Raw genomic sequence first — 11144 nt, 5'->3', positions numbered from 1 at the left:
TATATACAATATATATATATAAATTTTAACAAGCACGCGAATTTCCGTAAGCGGCGACTGTCTTTAATAGTATCTCGTCGATAGCGCGAGACTCTATCATGTCTCCTGATTAAGGTCCTGATTACAATAGGTGTCATAATCCTTAAGCTGTAAGAAACTGATTAATCAGTTGAATGTGAGGAAAATACTCGACTATATGATTGGTCAATTTCTTTAAATTAGCTTGTAGTACTAATAAACAATTAGATGTGAAATAATTATTTATTTACTGTTCTGATCAATTTTATTAATCTATAAGCATTTTTATGTCTAGAGTTTCAAACGAAATGTCCAGAATTTTTGGCCTGTAAGTTCTAGTTTTGAAAATGTTAATATTGCAATCCTATATGAGCGTTAAATATAATGTATCCCGTATCTGTTCTAAATCTACTATCACTGATATTTTTCTTGTTAGATAACATATTATACATATAAATTTATTGACTCTTATGTATTGAATGAATAAAACTTTAAAAATTTTTTTTGCAGTTATGTTTCATGGTGAATACGAAATGCAGGATCCTAAAACTGAGGCTGATATGTAGGTAAAAATAAATGTATTCTTGCTTCATGTAAGATTTATAAAATAGATAATTTTCTTAAAACTCTGCAATTTATATGAAACGTATCTTTATTTCTAACACAAATAAAAAAAATAATTTTTGAAATTATTTGTATGCATTATGCAAAATTTTATGTTAGAAGAAATTAAATGAATTTATTTGAAATTTTTTATAAATATATTTACATTAACGGACATAACTCCGATCAGCTTGACCTTGGAATATTCTTGTTAAAGTTATGATCTTTAAGCTCAAGCTTTAAGAGAATTTAGCCTCTCAAATTTCGTTTGTTATTAAAAAGTGCATTTAACAATTAAAAATTAACAATTAACAATTTCATAGATCTAGTGCTTCTGAGATGCGAAACAAAGTTTATAATTATTATAAATCGATATAGCGTTACACAAACAAAGAAAGTTGGAAATCCATATGGAACCATGATATACACAATGATATATTATTTTGCACTATAAGTTGGTGGCAGTTTGTTTTGCATAAAACATTGGCAACTTATATGAAACCGTACAATGGACTTTGTAAGTATACAAATAATAGATTTCATTTATCATTAAAAATACTGACTATTATGAAACAAGGTCTATTTATTGTATGATTCTATATGGATTTAAAACTTTCATGTAAATTTTTCTTTTGAAGATAAAAAAGATAGTATACGAGGTCTGGCTATTAAATAACGAGACTGCGCGCGCAGAAGGCGTCCTAGAGGGGTAGGGTGGGAAACGAATGCAGCGTTGGATAGCTGGAAGTGTCTACTATTCCAGTACGAAAACACGTTTTTGTCGCAGTAGTAGTATTTTTTCTATAGAGGTTAGAAACGAACTTGTTTTTTTCTCGTGCCGATAACAATGTGTGACGAAAAACACGAGCAACGGATCAATGTGAAATTTCTCGTTAAATTAAAAAAAACTCCGACTGAGTGCTATAAGTTGTTGAAAGAGGCCTATGGTGAGAATTCTCTATCTCGTGCGCGTGTTTTCGAATGGTATAAACGGTTTTCTGAAGGCCGAGAGAGCACCGAAGATGACCAACGTCCAGGTCGACCTGTCTCTGTTTCAACTCCGCAAACAGTGACCAAAATCAATGAAATTGTGCGCGGAGATCGTCGTATGAGCATTCGGATGATTGCTGAGACTGTAAACGCCGATAAAGAAACTGTCAGAAAAATTTTACATGACGAATTAAACATGAAGAAAGTCTGTGCGAAGTTGGTCCCAAAAAATTTGACCCCTGACCAAAAGCTCGTCCGTCAACAGATCTGCTCAGATTTTCTTGAGAGGTTAGATGAAGAGCCTGAATTGATGGAAAACATCATCACTTGCGATGAAACCTGGATATTCCAATACGATGTTGAAACTAAGCGGCAATCCATGCACTGGAAAACTCCTGCATCGCCAAGAATGAAAAAAGCAAGGATGTCGAAATCAAAATTTAAAGCCATGCTAATCGTTTTTTTCGACATCAACGGCATCGTGATGACTGAATGGGTTCCAGAGGGTCAAACTGTAAACCAAACTTACTATTTGACAGTTTTGGCAACACTGCGAGAGCGAGTTCGTAAGAAACGGCCGGAGTTGTGGAAAAACAAGTCGTGGATCTTACACCAGGACAACGCACCTGCCCATAACGCGCTGTCTGTGAAGCGTTATTTAGCCGCTAGAGGCACTCCAGTGCTCGAACACGCGCCGTACTCGCCTGATTTAGCACCCTGTGACTTTTTCCTCTTTCCGAAGATCAAGTCTGCCTTAAAAGGAACCCGGTTCGAGTCGATGGAAAAGGTGAAGCGAAAATCGGCGGAGCTCCTAAATGCTCTTACAAAAGAAGACTTCCAGCATTGCTTTGATCAATGGAAAAAACGAATGGAACGGTCTGTGGCGAGGGGAGGGGAGTATATTGAAGGGGAGCATTCAATTGTAGAATAATTTTTAAAATAAAACTCTTTTTCATAAGCTCGTTATTTAATAGCCAGACCTCGTATATAAACGAAGAAAAAGAGATATCAACAAAGAATAATAAAATAAATTTAATCAGAAATAAAAATGTAATACTTTACAAATAATTATTGTATTTATAAATGTTTGTTATTAATGTCCAAATTATGGCTTTAAATATTCACATTATTATTTTTATTAGGATAATTGTAACCTCTCAAAATAAAAGTTTTTTTAAAGCATTTTTAGTAAGGAATATAATAAAAATAGTAAAAAAAATGTATAATCAATATTTAATTTGATAATCATAATACAATTTTATGATAAATTTGATAATAACTTTATAATAAGATAAATATTTATTTTAGGTAACACCTCATCGATTTCGATGTCTTTTAGATATGTTGTAAGGGAGAATGTCCTGAGTGATCCCCACAAGAATTAAGTGGGGGACAGCATTGGTTTAAGAGATATAGTAAATTAAAGTTTTATAATATGTAGAGGATATAATATTGGTATAAGAGTATACTTCCACCTTTCCCCCCTCTCCCCTCTACTACGGGGCGCACGAGATTCCACGCGAACAATTTTTTTTGTTTGTAATTGTTAGTTTTTTTTTATATTTGTTGGAATTTTTTAAACCATTTTTTTATGTTTTTCGCTAAAAAAATTCTTCTGAATATCACTTTTATTTTGAGTGGCCACAGTTATTGTAATTATCTTTTTATTTGTTAATAACTTTTTAATAAACAATAAGTGACGATTGAAATCTTTGGAATATTATTCAAGGTCATGATCTTGTTGAACATATATCAAAATCAAGCTATGTCCGTATTAATATAAATAATTACAAAATTTTTAATAGAGAGTGTCTTTACTAAAACAGTTTTGTTGTATATATAAAAATATAATAAAAAGAAGAAGAAAAGGAGGAAAAAAAATTAATCAACTAAATATATCAAATAAATATATATGTACGAGGGTAGTCCCAGAAGTACCCGACCTAACAAAGAAAACACAAAAAATTTGGGAAAAAATATCTTTATTTCTCAACATAGTCTCCTTTCAGCTCGATACACTTTTCCCAGCGATGTTCAATAGCTTCGATGGCCTGTTTATAGTAAGAACCGTTGAACTCCTCAAAATAGCCATTAACCGCAGACTCCACCTCTTCATTGTTGGTAAATCTTCTACCACCGAGCCATTTTTTCAAGTTTGGAAAGAGAAAATAATCCGAGGGGGCTAAATCTGGCGAATAGGGTGCGTGGGGAAGCAATTCGAACTTTAACTCAACATCCTCTCGACGCTGCTTTTGTTCGATTGTGAGCAAGCGCGGCACCCACCTTGCGCACAGCTTTCTCATCTCCAAATTTTCAGCCAATATGCGATGTACAGCACTTTTTGAAATGTTTACCATGTCTGCTAGCTCGCGCACTTTCAATCGACGGTCACCCAATACCATTTTGTGGATTTTCTTCACCATTTCTGGAATGGCCACCTCACTTGGTCGACCACTGCGATGTTCGTCTTCGCAGCTCGTACAGCCTCGTTTAAACTCTGCCATCCAATATTTTACTGTTGTAAACGAAGAAGCAGACTACTTCTCCAGAGTAGAATCCAGCTCGGCTTTGATATTGGTTGGGCTAAGACCTTTCAAATGAAAGTATTACATAACGATGATCAATTTTTTCCATCTTTGCAAATTCACCGAGATCGTCCACTATTGATGGTTGCCAAACAAATACTGAACAACGTAGCGTCTTCAAACTTCATAGTTAAGCTTTAGAAAGTTGGTGCTTTCCCCTACAGTGATTTTTTTATACAACAACCGCCATCTGTACGTCAGGTCGGGTACTTCTGGGACCACCCTCGTATATCTTTAAAAGTCAACATCGGTTATTCGGGTATACATATAACGTTTTTATTATATAGGAAACATTAAATATTTTAACTTTTTGCTTTTAGGTCATCCTCAATAATTACAAAAAAATGAACTGATGATCATTATAAAAATATAAATTAAATATCGCAGTCAGAAAATAAATCGAAAGAGTATTATGAGATACATAAGATGTTTGTGTTAATATTTTTAAATTTTTCAAATTTGAACTAGTAATGGAATTCGGTCAAATTGAATGTCAAATTGAGTCGCCGCGCATTTAATACAAAATCGAATTAGAAAATGGTTAAAATATAAATTTGCTAACTAGGATGTATTTGATTAATTCAATCCTACTTATAGTGGATTTATAGTTTCATTTATAGATAGTTTAATTCGGATTGCGTATAAAAGTCAATCGATAAAAACAAATGACAAATATAATAATTTTTCGTTAATTTTTGATATAAGAATTACACTCGTCCCTCGATTTACGCGATACTTAATTTATACGGATTTCTTTTTACACGATAAATAATCTCTCGATTTACGCAAACTTTAACGCGGTTTTAATTTATGCGATCTCATTTTATGCAGTTCTCTTTTTTTACTTTTTCCTATAATAAGCTACAAAAATGAAAAATGCAATTTTAGGCATTGATCCAAATATCTAACGAGTTTTTAAATTTCAAAAACATTTTTGCAAGTTGATTATAAAAAAAATTTATGATTAAGTAAAAAACGTGCTTGGTAAAAAATCATCTGAATATATAAATATAAATAATGAAACCGAAATAATATTTAATTAAGAAAAAAGTCCATTTACAAGTTAAAAAAATTTTTTAGCAATCCATATATTTTATTTTTTTTTAATTAGCAATTACATCACTTGATAAAGCAACGTTTCAGCTTTAAGAATCTGTATTTTCGATTGCGATATGATGATTTTTAATGGAGCAATAAAATCAGAGAATGTTCCTTTTTACTTAATCCGCGAGTAACAAATAATCGTAGGAACATTTTTAAGAAATGATTTTGTAGGGAAAGCTTCAAGCTCTCACGATAGATAATCCAAAATTTACTCAAATTTTTTGAGGCATGCTACAAATTGCAAAGAAAATTTTTCATTTTTTTCAGTTCGTAATTTTCTATGTATAAAAATTACAAAACTCACATAAATTCAAAAAATATAGTAATCATTCCGAAAGTAAAAATTTCAAATTTTAAAACTCTTTTTTTTTTAATTTTGATCATTTTTAAACAAAGATATTGATGGAGAAAGGTTTTTTTTACCAATTTATAAAAGAGGACTTTTTCCCTAACCCAATATATCCAAATACTTGTAGGAAGAATTTGAGCACTGAAGATAGTAATTTTGTACCAGTTAGAAAGGAAAGGTTGTTAGTTTTAAATTACAGTGCAGACACTGACGAATAAAATTTATTATGATTTTTATAAAATTCAATTTTTATAGAAATCAAAGTCTTAAATGGTCTAGCTAGATCTTAAATGCTTGTATGATTCTTGTGTGAATTTATATACTACGTATGTAGTCTTTAGAAACGCACACCAAAATGATTTTTCGGTCTTGAAACGCTAACCCTACTAAAAATCGTAGTAATATCACGAGTTAAATTGACTAGCAATTTAACAAATTTTTGATGCTTATTCGCATCTTCGAAATATACGGTCTTATAATCACATATCGTCCTATAATATATTATATTATTTATTTACGTTGCTTAATTAACGTTGTTTCTTCATATGCCAATTATTGCGAGGAATGTTACTAAGGCCTCGGTAGTCTAAAGGTTTAGGACGCTCGCACGGAAGAGATCCAGGTTCAACTCCCGGCCAAGGTAATACTTTTCGCAATAAGAATTAATTATTTAGATTTTAATATATGTTATTCAACATTATTAAGATCGTTTCGAAGATGCAAATAAGCATAAAAAATTTATTAAATTGCTAGTCAATTTAATTCGTGATATTACTGCGATAATTAAGTAGAGTTAGCGTTTCAAGACCCAAAATCATTTCGGTGCGCGTCTAAGGATGTACGTAATATACATATTACGTACATAGTATATAATACATAGTATATAAATTCACAAAATAATCATACAAGCATTTAAGATCAAGCTAGACCGTTTAATGCTTTAATTTCTACAGTTTGTGTTATCACATATACGATCCTATAATATATTATATTTTTATAAATCTTTATTAAGGCTCCTGAGTAGTCACCACAGCTATATTGAATCATGACATCAGAAGTGAGAAATGACATTTTTTATTACGTATCATTTATAAATAAAGACAATTTGGATAAAACAAAATGAGATTGCTTTAAAACATTTGTAAAAATAGATTCTCCCTAACAGTAAATAATCATAAAAAGTGATAAAAGGCATATGTAAGTGAAAATAAGCTACGCATGCGCATTGACTCAGGAGCCTTAAGGCTCCTTTGAGAAAATAGGTTTCTTTGAGAAAATATATAAGATATACATATAGGGTGTTAATTAAATATGTTGCCATACTCAATAGAGCGATTCTTTGGTTTTTATTTCAAGTAAAAAAGTCCATGTAAACATGTGTCCTAAACGGCTTAATTTCCGAATGTTCGCAAATGTTTGACGAAGTAAATTGCGTTGTAGATATCTTCCTGCATAAATATGCCTCATGTGAGTTACCATTCGCACAACCGTAAACAAAGTGACAAAGTCAAAGACAAAGATCACCAGACTTAAATCCTTTGGATTATTTCCTTTGGGGATTATTTCCATCTGAAATCATTTATACTACCCTAATTGAGAATGAGAATGATTTGAGGAATCGAATAGTTGCTTCATGCGAGGCAATACGTAACATACCTAGTATTTTTGAGCGTGTACGTCAATCTTTGGGAAGAAGATGGATGTATCACGGCGCAAGGTGGACATTTTCAATAATTCGTCTAATTATTTTATTTCATCAGAAGAACTGAAGCCTTTTTGTTTTTCTGTTTTTGACTAGTTTTTGACTAATTCAAGCTGTATTTCTTTCAAATAAATAGATTATTACTACACGTTTAAATTTTTTTATTTCGGAAACTAAACTGTTTAGGACACATGTTTATATGGACTTTTTTTACTTGAAATAAACCAAAAAATTGCTCTGTTGAGTATGGCAACATGCTTAACTAATACCCTATATATGTATTTTTATAAAACTTACTTATAATGGTTTTTCTTAAAAATTTTTTTCACATTAATGGATTCTTTTTACACGGTTTTTCCCGTAAAAAAATCACATGGAATGGATCCGCGTAAATTGAAGAATGGGTGTATATTAACGTTGAATTAGATGAATCTTTATTATTGATTCTATTACATAATATCATTATTATTACATTACATTGTAGGCATTAAAAGTTAAGTTAATGATTCTATTGTATAACGATCAGTAAAAATTACTTTATTGTGATTGTCTTTCCAGAGTTAACGTCACTTTTATTGACAAAGCAGGCAAGAAAGTTAAAATAAAAGGAAAAGTAGGAGACAATGTACTCTATTTGGCTCATAGACATGAAATTGACATGGAAGGTGCATGCGAAGCCAGTTTGGCATGTACAACTTGTCATGTATATGTACATCATGACTATGTGGATAAACTTTCAACTCCTGACGAAAGAGAAGAAGATCTTTTGGATTTAGCACCTTTCTTGAAGGAAAATTCTAGGCTAGGTATATTAACTTTGTTACTTTATTATTTTTCTTTAAATTTAAAATTAATTACAAGATAAAGGGGCAAAATAAATTTCCCAAAGATAAATTTCCATAAGAGAAATCTAGTTATACGAGTAGTTTGTGCATTGTAAGGTTTCTGTTTGGAATGTGTTTGTAACATTTTTGCAATTGCCTTCACTACAATTAGATTTTTATTTTTATAAAGGGTGTCCCAAAATTAACGCAAGATTTGAATTAAATAGAAAACACAGTTTTTAGTCTTTTGATTGTTATTTTTTTATTGAATCATAAAGTACATAGGATAGGGTTATTTGTGGAATAACACATCGGGCAAATGGCCTCCACGGCTTTGCATGCACATACGCACTCGTTTGTCGAAATTTTCCATGACCATTTTGCATAAATGTGGCTGAATTTCGTTGATGCAGCGTTGAATCTCCTCCTTTAATGCACGGGTGGTTGTGGGCTTGTTGACATAGATCTGTGATTTCAAATAACCTCATAAAAAGAAATCTAATGGTGTTAAATCACACGATCTAGGGGGCGATTTTGGCGATTAACAAAGCCATCAAGGTGAAAATGTGCTTCATCGCTTAGGATGATTTTGCTCGAAAAATCAGCATCCATTTGTTGATGTTCAATAATCCATTTTCACGCTCCATTTTCACTAACCCTAAACTGTCAGCTGTTAAATTGTTTTTTTTTTGGGTTGCCAACACTTTACTGCACAAATGGCGGCAAATTCAAATCTTGCGTTAATTTTGGGACACCCTTTACTAGACTGCGCTATAGAACTCTCTTTTTCGCTTCCAATAAATATCAAACTGTAGCGGTTACTATACGAAGGTTGAAACAAGACTGAATTCGAGATGAATATAATTTCTTTATTAATAATAATACATAAAAATTCTTTTAGTAGATGAGGAACGCGATTCGTTCGGAAAGACAATCGAGAGATTCTAGAAAAGAAGAGTAAATGAGAAAACGTGTTATAACATGGCGTCAGTGTATATGCGTCACCTATCTAGTAAATGAGAATGAATTGGAATGGATTAAAATATATTCAGATTTTCAGAAATACGGATTCATGAATGTTAAGATGAATCCTTTTCAATCCTGAATGTATTTTTATTTATTTATAGGAATTGCATGAAACAAATGTCTATTTCTTTTCAATCTTGAATGCATTTTTATTTATTTATAGGAATGGCATGGAGTATTTCTATGCTTTTTAATTTAAAAATAATATTATAATATTTTATGTGCATCGCGCGTGAATACTGCTCAATTCAAAATTGTGAGTAGGAAATGTAGTTTTTCAATCCAGTTGAATCTAAAAATAGTATCAGCCATTTCTGTGCATCATGAATACTGCTTAATTCAAAATTTTGAATAGGAAATGCAGTTTTTTAATTTAATTGAATTAAAAGAAGTTTTTCTTTTAAAATAAGCTATGAATGCTATTCAATTCAAAATTGTGAAAATTCATTGTTTCATTTAAAAATGCATCATAATCGAATGCTACTTTATTCAGAATTATGAATAAGAAATTCGTCGTTTTAATTCAACTGATTGTGAGTTAAAAAAAAGTTATTCATAAAAATATATCATGAATTCTACTTCACTTAATAGTTGAAAGAAACTTAAAAAGAACTACGTAAATATGTACAATAAATGTTACATATATAAATTACTTATTTTTAATTAATAAATTAATTGCTTTTATGCATATTTCATATTAATTTCCTTCATTATACAGGTAGTGCATATTTTTTGTATAAAAATTTTAAAATAATAACTATAGAAGTTCATGTAATTATTACTTTAATTTATTTAAACTTTTACACGTATAAAAATTTTTTATATGAAATACAATCCATTTTTATGAATTTAAAATATGAATTCAGATGGATTGAAAATTTCCAATCCATTTCAATTTATTTTTGTTTGCTGAGATAATCGTAGGATATGTGAAATGTATGAAAGAGAGTATGGCTGTGTATAGAAGTGTGGCTAGATGTCAAAGTGTGAGTATGTGTAGAAAAGTGTGAGCGGATCCCCACAAAACATACACTTATCTCACTGTAAGTTCCAAAAGTGTATACTAGTTCAGCCACAGAAAATAAACCTATCATTAACTGACCAAATTTGAGAAGCCTCAATACAAGACTGCGAATTGTGTGTGGTAATTCGGTTTTGACCATATGAAACAAAAATAAATATTATCAATTAATTTCTGTAAGAAAAAATCAATGTGCAAATAGTTTGACAATGGCGATCAGAGTTTCTTAACCGTTGCACGGAAATTCATGATGAGCTTTGAAATGGTAAGCCGCGCACATTAACGTCAAATTTTTATCAAACATATTCTTGTATGAGTAATTTTCATCTGTTTCTTGCACTTAAAAAACATTCGGGTATCAAACATTTTGACAGAAACAATGAAGTCAACCCTAATGGCACAGTATATTAGCTATACATATTGGCTAAAATTAGCTGACATTGATTATATTGGTTATATTAGAGATACATTGGTCAATATTTCCCAATTTAATGCCAATGTTGGTATATACGAGGTCTGTTCAAAAAGTATCGCGAATTTTGTGTTTTTTCAAAAATTATTTATTTATTCATGAATATCTATTTTGTCCCCTACAAAGTAATCCCCATCAGATATTATACACTTGTGCCAACGTTTTTTCCAATCCTCGAAGCACTTCAAAAAATTATTTTTTGTGATCTTGTTCAGCTCCTCCTTCGATGCCGTCTTTATCTCCTCAATCGTAGCGTAGCGTCGTCCTTTCATGGGCCTCTTCAGTTTCGGGAACAAGAAAAAGTCACAGGGGGCCAGATCTGGGGAATACGGTGGCTGCGGCATCATTAGTGTGTTGTTTTTGGTCAAAAATTCGCGCACAAGCAACGATGTGTGAGCAGGGGCGTTATCATGGTGCAAAAGCCAATTTTTGTTCTTCCACAAATCCGGG

At 31.5% G+C, this 11144-nt stretch overlaps 1 protein-coding gene and 1 long non-coding RNA gene across 3 annotated transcripts in view; one reads left to right on the top strand and one right to left on the bottom strand.

Moving 5' to 3' along the window:
• The window catches only part of LOC108756598 (adrenodoxin-like protein, mitochondrial), a 29948-nt gene that overhangs the window by 10492 nt on the left and 8312 nt on the right, over positions 1 to 11144 (top strand). The window contains exons 2-3 of one of the 2 annotated variants that reach the window (XM_018500519.1): positions 529 to 584; positions 7910 to 8157. In XM_018500519.1, the coding sequence (XP_018356021.1) occupies positions 538 to 584; positions 7910 to 8157 (295 nt within the window). In that variant the 5' untranslated portion in view covers positions 529 to 537. The remainder of the gene's footprint in view (positions 1 to 528; positions 585 to 7909; positions 8158 to 11144) is intronic. The other variant, XM_018500518.1, reaches the window with a different exon arrangement.
• LOC108756599 overlaps positions 6903 to 11144 on the bottom strand; it is a 17108-nt gene continuing 12866 nt past the window's right edge. The window contains exon 3 of the long non-coding RNA XR_001939848.1: positions 6903 to 6915. This is a non-coding gene — a long non-coding RNA (uncharacterized LOC108756599). The remainder of the gene's footprint in view (positions 6916 to 11144) is intronic.

Source organism: Trachymyrmex septentrionalis, unplaced genomic scaffold (genome assembly GCF_001594115.1).
Source record: "Trachymyrmex septentrionalis isolate Tsep2-gDNA-1 unplaced genomic scaffold, Tsep1.0 scaffold129, whole genome shotgun sequence".
NCBI classification, from domain to species: domain Eukaryota; kingdom Metazoa; phylum Arthropoda; class Insecta; order Hymenoptera; family Formicidae; genus Trachymyrmex; species Trachymyrmex septentrionalis.
This window is presented reverse-complemented; position numbering and strand designations above follow the sequence as displayed.